The sequence below is a fragment of the Oryx dammah genome, unplaced genomic scaffold (genome assembly GCF_014754425.2).
Source record: "Oryx dammah isolate SB20612 unplaced genomic scaffold, SCBI_Odam_1.1 HiC_scaffold_10, whole genome shotgun sequence".
NCBI classification, from domain to species: Eukaryota; Metazoa; Chordata; class Mammalia; order Artiodactyla; family Bovidae; genus Oryx; species Oryx dammah.
This window is the reverse complement of record NW_024070194.1, coordinates 40531783-40551536: the sequence shown is the minus strand read 5'-3', so window position 1 is coordinate 40551536 and position 19754 is coordinate 40531783. Positions and strand designations below refer to the sequence as shown.

General features: G+C 38.9%; 1 protein-coding gene across 1 annotated transcript in view; it reads left to right on the top strand.

The window, feature by feature from the left end:
- The window catches only part of GDI2 (GDP dissociation inhibitor 2), a 28644-nt gene that overhangs the window by 3168 nt on the left and 5722 nt on the right, over window positions 1-19754 (top strand). Inside the window, exons 2-6 of the mRNA XM_040248837.1 lie at window positions 7106-7213; window positions 10147-10246; window positions 12861-12995; window positions 18375-18573; window positions 18834-18965. Coding sequence (XP_040104771.1) covers window positions 7106-7213; window positions 10147-10246; window positions 12861-12995; window positions 18375-18573; window positions 18834-18965 — 674 coding nt within the window. The remainder of the gene's footprint in view (window positions 1-7105; window positions 7214-10146; window positions 10247-12860; window positions 12996-18374; window positions 18574-18833; window positions 18966-19754) is intronic.

Genomic DNA, 19754 nt, shown 5'->3' with positions numbered 1-19754 from the left:
GGCTGGGCTTTGGTAGTTAGTTCTAGTTTACTTTTCCTTTTTTCCCTCTTTGCTTACTTTGATGGGTAGACTGGGGACCATGGACCACTAATTTGCCGTATCTGGTTGACTTTGGGCTTGGCAATGAATTCGTGAATCTTAGAAATTGTGTGCTTAGTCTTAGAAATAGTAATAGATAGTAAAACAAGGGCAGCTAGCTCCACAGCTGCTTGGGCTTCCCAGTGGTATTTTGGGTTTTTTTCTGCATGGTAATTTTCGTAAGGAGCTGTGAATCAAAAAAGACACTTTAGTGATCTCTAACCAGGTTATTCTCAGCATTATTTGTTTAAAATGTTGTTTTACATCCCAGACATAGTTTTCCTCTTTTCTCTGTATTAAAATTTGTGACGTCAAAGAGTTTTTGTACCTGATTTTAAAAAATCTTGAATTGCCTTTTGTATTTGCTCCTTGAAAATCTTTCCCATTGCTGTTAGAGTTCTGTGGACAAAGGACATTTTGTCCACTGCAGTAGTGATCACAGGACCAATATATGCACTTGTCTTATTTTTGAAAGGCATGAATACTGTGTAGGCAGTCTGTATTTTAAATCAGCCTCAAGTATACTGGTCCAGTAGAGTAGAAGTAAATCAGACATACGTCAACATTTCTAGGTAGCAGTGAGACGTTGGTTGGAAAGACCACTAGGTAAACCTGTGGCTCACATGTCTATGGCCATTGTGTTCGTTTATCGTCAATATAAAGCCAAGCACACCTGTCTGTGAGTAGTTTCTTGTCATATGAGGGGTAATATAATACGAGTTAATGTGAGAAAGTGCTGTTAAGAGAGTTCAGTTCTCTCTGAGTTCAATTCTCAGGGGCAATTCTGATACTGGAATCAAAACCTTTCATAAAGAAGGAGGTATTTAAGTTGGCTTTAAAACATAATAAGGAAGGTGTAGGGGAGGGGGTTTAGATGAAGGTAATCGTAAGGTACAAACTTAAGTAACTTATAAGATAATTAAGTACTAGGGATGTAATGTGTAACATGATAAAGAGACCACTGCTGTACATTATAAGTGAAAGCTGTTAGAATAAACCTCTAAGTATTTGAGAGGGTAACAGTCAGGAAGGCCAGGGGTCTCCAAATGGAGGAAATAGCCTGCAAGTGTCAGACATTTTTATCTCTTAAGCGGCAGGAGGAAACAAACTAGCAATATTTTTTTCCTTCTCTATACAAATTTAAAAGGCGGTTTCTCTTAAAATTCTGTGTTGCCATGACACCTGGTTTCACCTGAAGTTAACCAATGCCTTTTTCTTATGGAAATGTTTATCTTAAGCTATGCTAATGTACTATGCATTTACCCCAAACTTTGTCTTCAAGTCGGTTCCGCCTTTTGGCTCAGAACCCGCTTGACAAACCAGTGTGTTATACTCAGATATTGTTCCTCTAATCTATGTAAATGAAACTATTTGTGTGGTGATCTGCCCTTCTTCAAGATTCAACTTAATCATTTTATGGCCCAGGATGAACCATTTGGTGCCAAGATTATCCCAAAATGCATCTTATGGGTGAGGGGCCTGGTGCCATTCTGAGTTTTAAGACATTCCTTTCTTTCATTAACGGACTGCTAAGGTTAAAGCGTCAGCCTCCAATGTGGGAAACCCGGGTTCGATCCCTGGGTCGGGAAGATCCCCTGGAGAAGGAAATGACAACCCACTCCAGTATTCTTGCCTGGAGAATCCCATGGACAGAGGAGCTTGGTAGGCTACAGTCCGACTGAGTGACTTCACTTTCACTTTCAGTGACTATATAACATCCAGCTGAAGACTAGCAGGGGGGTACTCTTTCTGCCCCCTTCTGATGCCTATGTCAGAAGCTTTCTCTATCTCCTTTATACGTTAATAAAACTGTTATTACACAAAAGCTCTGAGTGATCAAGCCTCGTCTCTGGCCCCGGATTGAATTCTCCTCCTCCTCCAGGGGCCAAGAATCCCGGCATTGTGATTCAACAACAACCTTTCATATTCTAATCACAAAGAAACATTTTTTTCTATTTGATGTTGTATCTACTTGAGGTGATGGATGTTCACTAAACCTACTGTGATATTCAGGATGTTTGTAATTAAAAGCATTATGCTTTACATCTTTACAGTGCTATAAATCAGATCAATACTGGAAAAAAATGAAAAATACTGGTAAACTTTGAACGCAAGGAATGATATTTCTAGGCAGAGAGAGCCATGTAAGTATTAGAAGAGAACCTATGTTTAGGGGATGAGGGAGTTGGGAAGAAGGCATGTCACCAAGGATGCTGAAGGCAGTAGGCTCAGAAGTTTGAATTTCATCTTCTAGCCAGTAAGAGAGGATTTGAGCAGGAATGATATAATTAGAACCAAACTTCAAGATAAATTGACTTTAGACAAACATTTGAAGAAACATTCTGTGGAACACTGGCATTCATTTTTATTATGTTATTGCTGTAAGATACATACCACTGAGGTGAACTGATTTTAAGTTTTCTGGTTAGTATATTTTTCTTATATTTCTAGACAAGTAGCTTTCAAAAGGCACTTTTCTTTAACATGAGTTGTTAGGTACCTTGTTTTCTGGATCACATTTTTGTGTGCTTTTAGTTTCTGTTTTTTTTTTTTTTTTTTTCCTTTATACCAGGAATTTAAAATGGAGGAGAATTTAGAGTGTTCATGGAGCTTAGTTTGGTCACTTGGAAGTTGTATCAAAATATTATGTGTTCTAGCTCTATTCTCTTCAAGCCTAGGTTGCCCTTAAGTAGGAAGCGGCTGGGGTCGGGGTTGGGTGCAGTATAACTAATTGGTCCTTCCTGACCATCATCACACCCTCACATCTGGAGACTAGAATTTTGCTGCAGCTGAACTTTAACCATTTTGTTTAATCTGGTTACTTCTTTATGTAGGACAGCATGAAGATGCCATTATCATAAAGAACTTGGATTCTGGGCCTGAGCCCAGTTTGGATGAATGACCCTGCTTGAGATTCCTGAGTGCATCTCATGAGTGCATGCATGCATTCATTCATTCACTTATGCATATTGAGTCCCTGATATGCTCTCAGCCCTAAAAGTAAAAGATAAATAAGGCATAATAGCAAAAGATAAATAAACCGAGAAAACAAAAACTTGGATTCTGAAGATGGTTTTTAGTTCTGGTTATTTTGGATGGGTCTCTATATGTTCTCCTGGTTCGATCCCTGAGTGGGGAAGATCCCCTGGAGAAGGGAAAGGCTACCCACTCCAGTATTCTGGCCTGGAGAATTTCATGGACTGGTTAGTTCATGGGGTCACAAAGAGTCGGACACGACTGAGCTACTTTCATGTTCACTTTTCAGGTCACTTTTGGGTGAGTTTGAAATTAAATGTGGAGCATTTTAGTTTTAAAACTGTTGGCTAACATCCATTCATATATGTTTCCTGATAAAAGTTATGTTCTTGACATAGATGTTGAATGGTCCTGGTTTTCTAGTGTGAGAAAAGGAAATTCATTTGGAGTAGTTTCTCTGACTTTGTACTTTGCTTGTTATTCTGTATTCACCAGGTAGTAGTAGTGAATTTTAATTTTGAATTGTTAATTTGGGAGGATATTAAAATTTTGGGATAATTAATATATACCCTATACTCAGATATGATTCATGTTTTATCAATGAATTAATGACTTCATGTTGTAAGAAAGTTAAGTCAATCTGTGGATGAAGATTTCTGCAGTACATGTAGCTAATAAAGCATTTAAAAATATCTAGAGTATATAAGGAATTTTTATATAACAGTAAAAAAGAAAGGTCATTTTAAAAAGGAGCAAATAATATGAATAGACACAACACAAGTGTTGGGCAAGATATGAAACAACAGGAACTTTCATATGTGGTTTGCACAAGTATGAATTGGTAGAACCATTTTGGAAAACTTCTTGGCAGTATTTTTACTCTCCTTGCTACATATCCAACAAATGAATGCGTAAGAAAGACACGCTGAGAATGTTGATAGAGCATTATTTGTAACATCCCCAAACTGGAAACTCTCCCAGCGTCCATCAGCAGTAGCATGGACGAGTAAGTTGTGGCATATCTGTGAGGAGCAGTCATCAGTAGATCCTGTGACTTTGTTACTGTAGTGTGGTCCATGCTGCAACCCCTGAGAACTTACTAGAGATGCAGAAGGTTAGGCCTCACCTGAGATACATGGATTCAAAATCTATAGTCTAACATTCTCCCTGGGTGTTTAATATGCTTTCCTCGGGATTCCTGAAATTGATCCTGGAGCAGCAGTATTAACCTTACCTGGGAGCTGGTGAGAAATGCAGATTCTCATGCTCCATGATGACCTGCTGGCTCAGAAGCTCTGTGGGGGTGGGGGGCCTTGCAGTCTTTTAGCAAGTGTCAGGGTGATGTGGGTGCAAAGTGAACTTGCAGAATCTGCTTCAAATTTACATTTCTAACAGATTCACGGGTGATGACCAAGTCAGGAGCACGCTGTGAGATCCCCTGCTTGTGGAGTTAGGCAAACCTGTGTAAGTCCACAAAGTCAGATTGTAGATTGTCAGGCCCTGTGGTTTGTGACACAACTACAGTGCTGTTGTGGTACACTGAAAGTAACCGGTATGTAAAGGAATGGCCATGGATGTAAGGGAGACTTCACTTATAAATTTAGCCTGCAGGCTGGACTTGGCTCCTGTAGTCGGGGAACCCTGCTGTATAGCAAGAGGAAGAAAATTTAGACTGCAAGTAAATCATGGATGTTGACTAAAAGATGTATACTACAAGATTCCATTTATTCAGAGTTCAGAAACTCTGGAAAAACAAATCTTTGCTCTTAAAAGTCATGAGCGTGGCTGAGGCTGAGAAGTGATTGTGGCTAGAGGTGGCCTACTGGGTACTCAAAATGTGTTGTTTCTTGATCCAAATATAAAAAGATGCACCCTCCTGTAGTAAAATTTGAACCTGATAGTAACTAAGTTAAACTATTTAAAAATATTAAAATGAATAGTACATTATGGAGGAAAATTTGAAATGTGTATGAATTTTTTAAGATAAAAATTTCAGAGTCAGGCTTCTAGGGGGAAGAGATTGTTCCCTGTGTCTGGAGTCTTGGGTAAATTTGAGATGCACTAGGTTTTATAAAGTTACAGGGGATTACCTTTGTCCTTTAAAAAAAAAATTATCACCTAAACTCTGGTATAATGGTTTTGAGTGAATGTGTATCCCATCTCTGTTTCTTCTCATTAATCCATTAATTGGATTCTTTCTTAACCTCTCCCCCTATCTTGATTTGATATGTCTCAGTATACTCATGCTTTATTTACCTTTTTTTCTGAGAGTGATCATTTAATCAATTGGATGGTTCCTAGATGCTTCATTTAGGGCTCTAGTTTTCAAACTCTTGGTCTTAGGATCTACTTACTCTTAAAAATTGAGGACCCTGATGAGCTTTTGTTTGTAAGAGTATCTCTCAATATTTATCCTATTAGAAATCAGTGCTGAGGGAAGTTAAAAATTTTTTATTAATTCACTTAAAGATAACAAAGATAAACTCATTATATGTTAATGTGAAAAACAATATTTTGAAGTATAACTGTTTCCTAAAACAAAAAAATGCCTTACCTGCTTCGGCGTTCAGTCCTTCATGGTTTTTGTCTTAGCCAAAGTATATCAAGAAAATTTGGCCTCCCTGGTGGCTCAGTGGTAAAGAAGCTGCCTGCAGTGCAGGGAGACACACGTTCAGTCCCTGGGTCAGGAAGATCCCTGGAGGAGGGCATGGCAACCCGCTTCAGTCTTCTTGCCTGGAGAATCCCATGGACAGAGGAGCCTGGCCGGCTACAGTCCATGGGGTCACAAAGAGTCTGACTCGACAGAAATAACTTAAGCATTCACACACATGAACAAAATCAGGCTTTAGACAGATGTGTAGTTGGAAGGAGGAGGAGTATTTTAATAGCCTTTCAGATTGTTGTGGCTATGCTTTGATTTATACCAAAACACAAGTGGAAGTTTTTTTAAAGATTGATTTGCAATATGAAATTTGAAACCACATCAGTGAACATCAGATTAAAATTTGAATTCCACTTTTAGCCCACTGTATGATTTTGTAACACCATTGGTCACTTGGAAAGTACTAGTTTACTAAGTTGCAGATCTTCTGAATTGTTGACACATTTCCTTATGCAATATCAAAAACTCATATTTGTTAATGTCACTGACCCTGAAGAAGGGCATGGCAACCCACTCCAGTATTCTTGCCTGGAGAATCCCATGGACAGAGGAGCCTTGTGGGCTACTGTCCGTGGGGTCGCAAAGAGTCAGACACGGCTGAAGCGACTTAGCATGGATGCATGCAATGTCACTGATGTTGTCTGAAAGGATCTGACGTGCCCGTGGTATGGATATAAATTCCTAAAATTCAAATTTTCAATAAAGATTTTGACTTTTGTTATTGGCAGCAAACACTATCAGTTAATTTTCCTTGACATTCATTTTTGTGAAAATGTCTGCCCAGTACTTAAGTCTGAGTAATCATAGTTTGTCAGTCAGTTATTTGTCCAAGTAAAAATGGTGATCCATGAAAAACATAGCTAGTTTAGCTTATAAGTCAGTCACCCGAAAGGCTTTCTTAGACCCAGCGTTGCTTTATATATACTTCCCAGTTCTCTACACAGGATATTTAAAAGATGGGTGTTTGAGGGTGTTGTTTACCAGAGGTGACTTTTTATGCTTCATCAAGGACAGTTGTAAGTGAAACAGACCTTGTCTTTTAAACTGTGAGTGCCTTGTGGTGAAGGATATAATGACGAGTGCAGTTGGGGCCACTGCTCCGTTTTATCCACCGTTGCTCTTGCAAAGGTAACACAGTGGGAAAAAATGAAGAATGTCTTGGTATTGTTAAGAAAATAGTTTTAACTTTGGGACCCAGAGGAGTCCACTGACCACACTTTGAACTCTGGTTGTTTTAGGGGTTTGTCCTTAAAGTTATATCATACATTGCCTGTACAAAAAGCATTAATTACTAAAAGAATGTTTAATGACAGGCTTATTAAAAAAATATGTTTGAAACATGCTATAGCACTTTTCCTTCCTTTGAAGATGTTTATCCTTTCCCTGTAGGAATGTATCCTGTCAGGTATAATGTCAGTGAATGGGAAGAAAGTTCTTCACATGGATAGAAACCCATATTATGGAGGAGAGAGTGCATCTATAACACCACTGGAAGATGTAAGTACTAGAGTGAATGAAGGTGCCTTTCGTGCTTTGAGTCTTTTCCTTGTGAATCTCTACTTTTTATGGACGGTTTCAGTTCTGTTTTTTTAAACAGATTATCTGTAGCGTCGTAATTTTTGGGAGCTCCTCGTTTGGGGCTTGTAGAAGAGATGTTCCATAGTCACCTCTGTTGCCATTCAGAGCAAGTACCTGTTGTCTCTCGGAGGTAATAGAGTGTAGACTGGTTGGGGTGCTTGGGGGCCACACCAGTGCTGATCACAGCCACTCAAAGATTTTATCCCTGTTTTTTCAAATGGCAAATAGTTTCTGTGGGCTTTCAATCACAGAGATGGGCTGAGAGAACCCAGGTTATATGACTCCAAAGCTTAGTGCCCTTTTATTTTATTGAAATATAGTTGATTTACAATGTTGTGTTAAGTTATGCTGTATAGCAGAGTGATTCAGTTACACATATGTACATATCCACGTGCACACATTCTTTTTCATATTTTCTTTATTTTTTGGCTGATCCCATGTTGCAAATTTCATTAAATTTCAGCTGAGCTATTTAAAATCCTAAAAGATGATGCTGTTAAAATGCTGCACTCGATATGCCAGTAATTTGGAGAATTTAGCAGTGGCTGCGGGACTGGAAAAGGTCAGTTTTCATTCCAGTCCCAATGAAAGGCAATGCCAGAGAATATTCGAACTACTGTATAATTGCCCTCATTTCACATGCTAGCAAGGTAATGCTCAAAATCTTTCAAGCTATGCTTCAGTAGTATGAGAATCAAGAACTTCCAGATGTATAAGCTGGATTTAGAAAAGGCAGAGAAACCAGAGATCAAATCGCAAACATCCATTGGATCATAGAAAAAGCAAGAGAATTCCAGAAAAATATCTATTTCTGCTTCCTTGACTATGCTAAAACCTTTGACTGTGTGGATCGCAACAAACTGTGGAAAATTCTTAGAGATGGGAATACCAGACCACTTTACCTGCTTCCTGAGAAACCTGTATGTAGGACAAGAAACAACAGTTAGAACTGGACACAGAACAACATTCCAAATTGGGAAAGGAGTACATCAAGGCTGTATGTTGTCACCTGCCTTATTTAACTTATGTGCAGAGTACATCATGCAAAATTCTGGGCTAGATGAAGCACAAGCCGGAATCAAGATTGCTGGGAGAAATATCAGTAACTTTAGATACGCAGATGACATCACTTTGATGGCAGAAAGCAAAGAGGCCCTAAAGAACTTCTTGATGAAGGTGAAAGAGGAGAATGAAAAAGCTGACTTAATACTCAACATGCAGAAACTGAGGTCATGGCTTGTGGTCCTAACTTCATGGCGAATAGGGGGAAAAAGTGGAAATAATGACAGATTTTATTTTCTTGAGCTCCAAAATCACTGGGGACAGTGACTGCAGCTACAAAATTAAGATGCTTGCTCCTTGGAAGAAAAGCTGTGACGAACCTAGACAGCATATTAAAATCAGAGCCATCACTTTGCCGATAAAGGACCCTATAGTCAAAGCTATGTATTTTCCAGTGGTCACGTATGGATGTGAGAGCTGGACCGTAAAGAAGGCTGAGTGCCAGAGAATTGATGCTTTTTGAATTGTGATGCTAGAGAGTCCTTTGGACAGCAGGGAGATCAAACCAGTAATCTTTAAGGAAATCAACTCTGGAGGAACTGAAGCTGAAGCTGAAGCTCCAGTACTTTGGCCACCGGATGAAGAGCTGACTCGTTGGAAAAGACCCTGATGCTGGAAAAGATTGAGGGCAAGAGCAGAAGCGGGTGGCAGAATATGAGATGGTTCAGTAGCATCCCTGACTCATTGGACATGAGTTTGAGCAAACTCTGGGGGATAGTGAAGAACAAGGAAGCCTGGCTTACTGCAGTTCATAGGGTTGCAAAGAGTCAGATATGATGTAACAACTAAACAGTTAACAACAACATTTTTTATGGCTGCATAATACTCCATCATGTATATGTAAAGCATCTTCTTTATCCTTTGTCGATGGACATTTGTTTCCATGTCCTGGCTATTGTAAGTCATGGTATAAGGAACTTTGGGGTGAATGTATCCTTTCTAACGTTTTTCTGTGCTTCAATAGTGTGAGAATCTAGAACTTTAAATGTACAAGCTGGATTTAGAAAAGGCAGGAATGGGATTGCTGAACGTTATGGTAGTTATTTTTAGTTTTTTAAAGAGCTTCCATACTGTTCTCCATAGTGGTCTTACCAATTTACATTCCCACCAGCAGTGTAGGAGGAATCCCTTTTCTTCACACCCTCTCCAGCATTTATTGTTTGTAGACTTACTGATAATGGCCATTCTGACCAGTGAGAGATGATACCTCATGTAGTTTCAATTTGCATTTCTCTGGCTGTTGACATCTTATCATGTACATTTTGGCCATCTGTATGTCTTTGGAGAAATGTCTATTCATATCCTCTGTCCATTTTTTGATTGAGTTGTCCTGTTTTGTAATATATGTGAGAACTTGGGTTCCCCGCCCTGCCACCCTCACTTGGGGTTTTTATTGAATGAATATATACAAACTTTGTTTATTTTGTTCCACCTTAGCAATAGAATTCATGAGTTTGAGTGAATATTAAATTTTAAGTTGCAAGCTGCTTTTTATCTAGAGTCTCAAACTTTGCAGAACTAGTACTTCAGTAACAGTTTGTTCTGCATTCTTGCTAGTAAAGAGCAGACACACCACCTCTGCAATATTTATTTTACCATTTATTAGTTTAGTAATGTATTTATGGATGTGTTAGAATATTGCTAAGTGGCCTGATTAAAAATGAAATGCCCTTGTTGTCCTTTACCTCATGTTGGTGGTATTTTGCTATATTAGAATCACTTCATCAAAAATAGTTGCATAATGAGAGTTAAATTTTGTCACATTATGGGTGTTTTTGTTTTGGTTTTAGTTATACAAAAGATTTAAGATACCCGGAGCTCCACCAGCATCCATGGGCAGAGGAAGAGACTGGAATGTTGACTTAATCCCCAAGTTCCTTATGGCAAATGGTAAAGAATTCCAACTTAACTTTGTGATAGGACATTGACTCCGATTTGAAAGTAGAAAGTAGCTGTTGACTCTTAAGAGAGTATTCCACCGGGTAGGTGGAAGTGGATTTTGTTGACTGGAACAGTATGGTGAGTAATAGGGTCCATTAAAGGCTTCAAGGGTCAGTATGTTAAGAATGGAGGGAGGAGGCACTGACTTATCAGTAATTCATTTTGGAGAAACAAAATTATGCTCTGGCATCATACACGTCAAAACTGTGTTTTGTAACAGACTTTGCTCTTGATACTTGGTGACAATCTTAGATAACTGGGCCTTCAGAAACATCCATTTTAATATTTTTCTTGTTTGTAGGCTTTCATTGTTATTTTTCCATTTTGATTGGTGATATTTTTAATTAGAGCAGCTAAGTATTTATAAATTGCTGTGATTTTAGCATCTTTTTCTAAGAGGTTGAAAAACTAAATTGTAGTCTATGTCCCATGAAAATGTTTGTGCCACCCTTTCCCCCTTGGAATTTGTGTTCTATAGTTTGTTTCAGTGGAAAGATCTTATTTGAATTTAATCTTGGATTTAAATAATTGAATTTTCTTGAGGTTAATTGTAAATACAAAAAGTATATTACTTAGATAATTAAAATTAGAAAACACAGGTAAGCAGAAAGAAAATAAAATTTGCATAACCAAAATCTTATCATCTTGAAACATAGTTAATATTTTGGTGTATAATCCACCAGTTTCCCTCCCCCTCTCCCAGTTAACATCTTTTTCAATCATTACACTGTGAATGTTTGAGAGAGAGGGAGGGAGGGAGGGAGGGAGGGAGGGGTGGAAGTGGGGTGGGATGGTGGGGGGATGGAAGAGATAAGTCTCATTGTCCACTCCAGGAAGTATAGCATGGGGATTCACGCAGGGCTCTTTAAGACATTTCCTATATATTGCCAAATTTTACTTTCGCCAGTAAACTGTGACTGCCGCTTCCCCAATACCTTTACCATGCCCAGATATGATTCATTTTAGGTTTTGTGAATTTTGTCATACTAAAAGATGGAATAATGGATTTTTAATATATATCTCCATACTGGAGGGTGAAATGATTACTAGAGTTCATTGGCTTTCATGCCCGTTATTGCTTTCTGCTTTGCACATTTTTCTGTAGACATTTCTGTGTTTTTCTTTATTAATGTAAAATAGCTCATTATAAAGGCTGTTAAATGCCCTTTTAAAATATGTTGAAAGTATCTTCAGAAAAGGCAATGGCAACCCACTCCAGTACTCTTCTCTGGAAAATCCCATGGACGGAGGAGCCTGGTAGGCTGCAGTCCATGGGGTCAGGAAGAGTTGGACACGACTGAGCGACTTCACTTTCACTTTTCACTTTCATGCATTGGAGAAGGAAATGGCAACCCACTCCAGTGTTCTTGCCTGGAGAATCCCAGGGACGGGGGAGCCTGGTAGGCTGCCGTCTATGGGGTTGCACAGAGTCAGACACGACTGATGTGATTTAGCAAAAGCAGCAGAAAGTATCTTTTCCAGTTTGTCATTGGCCTTACATATAATTCTTGTGTTTTATTTCTGTACAAAAGCTTTTAGTTTTCATGCAGTCATTGGTTGATCATTCTGTTACTGGTTTTGATTTGAAAGGCTGTCTTTAAAATTTCCAATTCTGATAGCTACTTCTAATGGTATTATGGTTTCTTTTTTCCACTGTATAAATAAGTTCATCTGTTTTACCGAATGAATAAATTTGTTTTATTACCCCATTGTTTGAGAAGTAGGGATAGAAATTTGTTTTCAAATTGACTGATCAGTTGTCCCTCAGCATCATATATCTTTTTTACTCTGATTAGGAAACTTTCATCATATATTGACTGATCAGTTGTCCCTCAGCATCATATATCTTTTTTACTCTGATTAGGAAACTTTCATCATATATTAAATTCTTATATGTGAGTCTCTGTTTTACACTGATTTATGGACTAATTAATTTACAGTATATTGAAACATCTGACTGCATAAAGGTCTCCTCATTACTCTTTTATTCTCAAAAAATTTTTTTGATTGTCCTTATATGTTTATCCTTTCAAATGAGTTTTAAAATAATTTTGTTTGGTTTCTCAAAGAAGTTTACTACTTCTAGTATACCAAAATTTCCTTTGGTTTATCCTAGATTTTTCTTGATCCAAAACTAGTGTTCAGTTTAATAAATATAAATTGACTTAGAAACTGAAAAACACAAATTCCTGGAAAACTTTGCCTGAGTTGCCTCTCTTTAATATGCAGTAGGAACCTTGAAGAAACCCAGACCTATTTGTAATAGTACTGTAATTCTAAACCTCATACTTCTAATAATTATTGTATAATTTTTACAAAAGCAAGTTGATAAAGTTATTCACCTTGAAGTTGTAACATTTGAAAAAAAGGCTAACTTTGCCAAACAGTAGGTCTGTATTCTGATTTTCCTATTAGAAATGGCTTTGGGGACTTTTGTAGGAGCTAATGGACGATGCAAAGAAAAAATTGGAAAGCCATTAGTATCAGTAAACTACTTTTCTTTCCGTTAACTTTTAAAAGTAGTAAGATGTAAGTAACCGTTTGAATTATGTGACTCCTACAGGTCAGCTGGTTAAGATGCTGCTTTTTACGGAGGTCACTCGCTATCTGGATTTCAAAGTGACTGAAGGGAGCTTTGTTTATAAGGGAGGAAAGATCTACAAGGTACCTTCCACTGAAGCAGAAGCCCTGGCATCTAGTAAGTAATTTCATATTCACAGAATATTAAAACTTTATAATGGAAAGGGATCTTAGGGATAAAATTCAAAGTCCCCTGCATTGGCCATGCCCCCACTCACCCAGTCAGCATAGTCATTGGATGTCTGTTACGTGCCAGACGTTATTCTTGGCAGTTGACAATATGTCCGTAAACAAGATGTTCAAAAGTGCCTCCCCCTCTGAAGCCTGGAGAGCTTTTATCTCGGAGCCTGTTGCTGGTGAAGCTGGGCCTCCTTGGGTCTAGCATCTCTCTTCAGATGAATAATTCATACGCATTGCTGTCTCGTGGAGTATTTCCTGTGTGCTAGGCTCTGTGGGAGACGCTTCCCATTCTTACTGATTGGCGAAGCCTTCGTGAGGTAGGGTTTCCAGTTTATAGGTGAGAAACCTCAGGCCTGAAATGACATAGGAAGTGAGAGGCATGAAGGCCCGGGGACCCTGGTGGGCTGCTGCAGAGCCCGTGAGCTGATCGCCGTCTTCGAGGACTGCCAGTGCCTCTGTCCCGCTTGCTGTCCTGGGGCCATGTCCAGTCTCTGGTACTGTGCCCATAATCCAGCATCTCTGTTCCTAGGAGTTCCCAATGAGGATGGAGTGATTTTATTTCTTGCCCCAAATCACTTCCTCTACTGGCTCTTGAAAGGCTCCTAGTTAACATCTTCTGTTCTCAGTCTTATTAAATAGCAAACACCCCTAGAAAAGACCTTCCTTCCTTTAAAGGTGATTTTGTTGCCATGAGGAATGAGCAGTTTGAGGACGGATCAGTGTGTGTAACTGAAGGGCAGATAAATTTTCTAAGTGCTCTAGGAGTTCAGAGGAAGGAAAGGTTTGCTTTTGGAGAACAGGAACAGTGCCAGTTAATTCTCCAGGAAATTTTTTGGCAGTTCCTCTAACTCCATTTATTTACTTCTTACTATTAGGGGAGAAGATACTGGGCCTAAAGTGTTGAAAGACCCTATAGCTAGAAAGCAGAAACTAGCACTAAGGGTAGGGGCTGGGTTAGGCGTGACAGGTGGTGAGGCAGGAGCTGCTCCTGCTTGAGTGGCCGGAGTCCTTGCTGTGAGCCTGGGTTAGAAGTTAGTCTTGTCAGTGACGCACATCTGATGTAAATAAAGTGTCCTCATAGAAATCAGAGTCCAAGAGTTTGAAAATTCTTTTAAACACTGTTTGTGGTACAATTTTTTTATTTAAAAGTTTTACGCTCTCTTGAGCTCTTAACGCTCTCTTGAGCTCTTAACCTATATTAATAGCTTCAACCACCTCCTTAATTTAAAAAAAGTTGAAGGATTTAACCTTTTGAGTTTTATTTTTCCCTTTTGATTTAATATTTTCAAATATGTAAAATAGTTACATGACTTGAAAGTCAAAGTTATATTAAAAGATATATTTAGAGTCTTCTTACCTTTGCCATTCCATTCTTTCTACTTTGTTAGGTGGTCATTTTTACTTATTTCTGATTTATCCTCATGTTTATTTTTACAAAAATAAGCAAATGTATTTAATCTATATATTTTTAAGGTTAGATTTATTGAGGTTTAACATACAAGTAGGATTTACCTGTTTTAACATACATTATTATGAATTTTTGCTAAATCGCTGCCTTATTGTCAACTGTTTGTATTGATGGGTAGGATTTTGAAGGTGGAATGACAGGACAGTTCAAGGCAGAATGAATAAACAGGATAGGAAATGTGTCGAGGGTGGGAAGTTCAAGAGAAAGATAAACTCATTGTTTTATACTTTAATAATAGCTAACATTATGTACAGGCACTTGTGCACAATTATTTGTGTGTATTGTCTAAGTTGATTTTACATAGCCTTTCACGACAGCCCTCTGAGATGTGCTATTGTTGGCATATACATGAGTGAACACTGAGGTATACAGGTATGAAAGAACCCGTGAATCTCATAGCTCATGACTAGTGAGAACTAGTTTTAAGCCACATTTGTCTGACTCAAGAACCCCACACTTAACCACTGAACTATGTAGTATGTAAATATATAGCTTCTCAGATATTTTAACAGCTGCCACTCAGCCTCTGATTCTTTTCTTCCTCTGTGTTGCACTCCATGGACTGTACGACTCCATGGACTGTAGCATGCCAGACTCCTCTGTCCATGGAGTTCTGCAAGCCAGAATACTGGAGTAGGTAGCCATACCCTTCTCCAGGGGATCTTCTTGATCCAGGGATTGAACCTAAGTCTCCCACATTGCAGGCAGATTCTTTACCATCTGAGCCACCAGGGAAGTCCATGTAGTATGTAAATACATAGTTTCTCAGACATTTTAACGACTGGCACACACCCTCGAATTCTTTTTTTTCCTCTGTGCTGCCCATTTCCAGGGCCTGTGGTTGTTTCTCATATAATATGTTGTCTAGATCTCTTGTCCACTTTTCTTTGAAAATTCTGACTTGCCAAGATTACCGTATATATGATAGAATTGAGCCAGACCAGACCTGATGCTTCAGATGTTGTATGCTGACTCAGTTTCAGTGGAACTTTTACTTTCTTTGGCCAATGTATTTCTGTTAACATAGCCTAAGTGGAGATAATGGAGGACAAGGAGTCTCGCGTGCTGTAGTCCCTGGGGTTGCAGAGTCAGGACTGAGCGACTGAACAACAACAAGAAGCCTGAATTTTTGTTGGGTTTTTAAGGGGCTGTATATAATGTTGGTTTTGTGGTAGGTCATGATGCCAACTAAAACCTCAAGGTTCCAGTAAGTATTTGTTCATTGGTCAAATGTTACTTTAGTCAAGTAAACGAGAAAGATGTTTGGCCTCTAGAGTAATGCTGAACACAGATACTTAGAAAAGTTTGAGACATTTTCCTGAATAGCTTTGAAATGTGCCCAGCAAAACCTTGTGTCCTCAGTTGAATCTTTAGCTTGCTTGTTCTCACTGTTTTGCTGTGAGGCATCTGTTTGTTGGGGGCACCTTTGACAGCACAGAGCCAAGTGACCAGGGGTTCCTGGTGGTAGGAGGTACGCCTGCTGCAGGGCCAGCTGTAACCTGGGGTGAGGCTGTTGAGGTCCACCATTGGAACGCCACATTGTGTGCCGTGTCTCTGCTTTTCCTGTGACATTCATTCTTCTTCATTTTTTAATTCTCTTGTCAAATCTTACACCTGTTAATTGGAATGCTTTTTCCTTTTCTCTTACTGAAACTGCTCTAGATTTTTGTAGCTTTTGTCTTGACATAGGTGTCTGTTTCGGTAAATAAATCTCAATGTGCAAGTGCATGAAAGAAGGTAAAGCCATTTGAAATGAAGTGAAGGCGCAACTCAATGGACTAATTGTGAAAAAGAGTTTTTGTACTCCCTTTATCGTATAATTTGAGTATTTTCTTTATATATTGTGTGTCCAGTATATGAACGTCAGCTTCTTTTATATTCACTCCCATTGGACATTAATTAGTTGGAGTGGATATTTACTGGGCACTTGTTATACGGCAGGTACCCGTCTAAGAAGGTCTGGGGTAGGGAGGATGTGGCAGAGGAGAAAAAAGTAAACAAGTGCTTTTCTTGTTTGTGCTTCCATTAGTGGCAGGCTGGCTGTGCATGAAAGGAAAAGCATTTCAGCTGGTGATATAATCAGATATAAAAGCGTATCAGATGGTGGTGGAGATGAAAGGAGAGGGTGTGGGCGGGGCTGCTGTTTTAAATAGGGTGACCAGCGAGGGCATCATCATATAGAAGTAGCTGTTATAAAAATTATGTTGTAGAAAATAGTACATGAATCTTTTAAATTACGACCTTTTCACAGCCTCGGGTCTCTCAGATGTTGGTGATCACACAGGGATTTGGTTCTGACAGAAGGACTGGAGGAGCAGCTTAGAGAGGCTGCTTTGTGTTGGGAGAGGCTCCTGTCAGGCTCAAGGCTTGGAGGAGGCGGGGAGAGGAATCAAGAGGAAAGAAGAGAAAAGAAAAGAATGGGGAACTGAAGGAAACACAGTAGATTTTCATTTTTATTTTAAAAGACGCTATGCGGTCTTAGAGCTCTAGGTGGGTAAGAGCTCTAGGTTCCAACAGACACGTCCACCAGAGTGACTCCTGAGTTGTAAGTGCGTTGGTGTGGTGACTTGTGTTTTCTTTGGCTCTCACGCCTTCCCCTGACGGCTATACTAGTGTCTTAAGTAGCATAATAGAATATTTCTTTTTAGCCTTATGCTTTTTACTGTGTATTCATTCTGTCCATTTGTTTAAATTTAAAAGCTACGTTACATAAGTATTGATTAAAAAGGTTAAATGTAGTCAGGTGTCATGAATCGTCTCATGATCATTTTAATTTTCAGTTTTGTTGATTTCAACTGTTGTCTTGGGGGGAAAATGTTTAAAGTATCAAAATATTCAACTGTCAGTGGGTATAAAAGAAATGGTTAAGAATTTTTATGTAAAGCTCCAGTTGTTTTTAAAGTAGCAGTATGGTTTAAGAAAGGGGCAGCAGGAGAGGGACCTAGAAAACTTTCTTCCGTTTTGACCTTGTCTTTCTACCAGCTGTTCACAACAGTGGGAATCCTGACTGGTAGGAGGAGCTGAGGGCTTCTTATATGGTGGTTCATAGCTTTCTCCTCACCTCTTTTTTAGTGTAAAAAGCAGTGAACTGCCTATCTAGGACTGGAAGCATGACCAGCATCTAAGTTTCTTTGCAGTCACTTTGTTCTTGGTATCTAAGCTGCTTTTCCATTTAATGCCAGAGTGTATCTTAGCATACAGAAAAAGAAAAAAATCAGCATTTTGAATTTTAGGCAGTTGGAGTACAGATCAGAGTTGTGGAAAGAACATTCAGATAGATGCCTTCATGAGTAATAGTTTTTCAAAGTTGTATTTGTACCTAATATAATTAAACTTGTTATATTTAATTAATTATGGGTTATAATTACTTGTAATTGTATTGTAGAATTGAAGACTTAATAGCTGATCTGTTTTATTTATGGGAAGCCTGGTTGTCTCAGTGGTAAAGAATCCACCCACCAATGTAGGAGACTCTAGTTCTGTCCCTGGGTTGGGAAGATTCCTTGGAGGAGGAAATGGCTACCCACTCTAGTATTCTTTCCTGAAGAATCCCATGGACAGAGGAGCCCAGGGGGTACAGTCATTGGGGTCACAAAAGAGTCGGACACAGTTTAGGGACTAAATAACTATGACAGTGTATTTCAAAGTGTTACGAAACTGTCAGTTTATTTTAAAGAAATGGTTAAGAAAGAAAGAAATTTCATTTATTTTAAAACTCCTGTATTTTAAATTGCACATTGCATTGTAAGAGCCTAAGATAGAAACATGGGATATTTAGACTTTGTTCTCACACTGACTTTTCCTCAGTGTCCTGTTGTGAGTGTGTCTTTTTGAAAAATTCTTTTTTAGGCCTAATGGGGCTGTTTGAAAAACGTCGATTCAGAAAATTCCTGGTATATGTCGCCAACTTTGATGAGAACGATCCTCGAACTTTTGAGGGCATTGATCCTAAGAAGACATCAATGCGAGAGGTGTATAAGAAATTTGACTTGGGCCAAGATGTTATAGATTTTACTGGTCATGCCCTGGCACTTTACAGAACTGATGAGTAAGTCTTCTGGTTTTTAGATTTATATTTTTCTTGGAATTGTCACTGAATTTCTCAATTCTGCAGAGTGGAAATTCTAACAAAACAAATACATAGCTATATTATACTATGAAAAAGAAGTTCTAACTTCAGTTTCGTGTTAGAGCCTTATAAGTAAAATATGGAAGTATTGAATTGAAATCCTTTCAGAAAACAATTTTAAATTGAGCAGAAGAATGCAAGCCAGAGTGCTTTTCTAATGTTCATTTCCTTTTGTCTAGCTATTTAGATCAGCCATGTTGTGAAACCATTAATAGGATTAAACTTTACAGCGAATCTTTGGCAAGATATGGCAAAAGCCCATACCTTTATCCACTCTACGGTCTTGGAGAACTGCCACAGGGATTTGCACGGTGAGAGCCCATCTTTAACCTTGTCCTGAAACCCTCTGATCCTGAGCTGCATCTTAAATGGTAGCTTACGAGACGTGGTTGTCAGTAATGAGACAAGGTGTCTGTGGGTAGGGAGGTGCTTTTTATTTTTAGTGCAGTAAAACTTATACATACAGTGAAACCACAAATCTGTGGTTTAAAAAAATGAGTCGGACACATATGTAGACCTGTGTAACCAAAACTCCCGTCAAGGTGTGGGACTCTAGGGACTTCCTTTGTATCTCCGCACAGTCACCCCAACCCCCACTGTAATAGCTGCATTTGTAGTTTTTACCACCAAGGATCACTTTTGTCTCCTTTTAGTTTATATAAAAGGAATATGTGCTCACTTTTGCTTAACAGTATTTTTGAGATTCATCCGTATTGATGCATGTGCTGGTAGTTGTTTAAAAAATACTGAGTAGTATTCCACTATGTGAATTGTGTGAATATGTCACATTGTCCTATCGATGGGCATCTAAGTCGCTTTCAAAAAGTTTTGGGGTGTTATGAATGAAACTACTATGAACTTTTGTGTAACAGTGTGTATGGCGCCCAGTTGCCACTTCTTCTGGGTACATACATGTCCAGGTGTGGAATTGCTGGTCGAGAATGGCATGTATATGTTCCATCTGATGAGACACTGCTCAGCAACTTTGCAGAGGGGTCGTAGCGTTTTGCTCACACTTAACGGTGTGAGCGTCGTGGTTGCTCCACACCCCTGCCAGCATTCATTATTGTCAGCTTTTTTCAGCAGGTGTGAAATGCTGT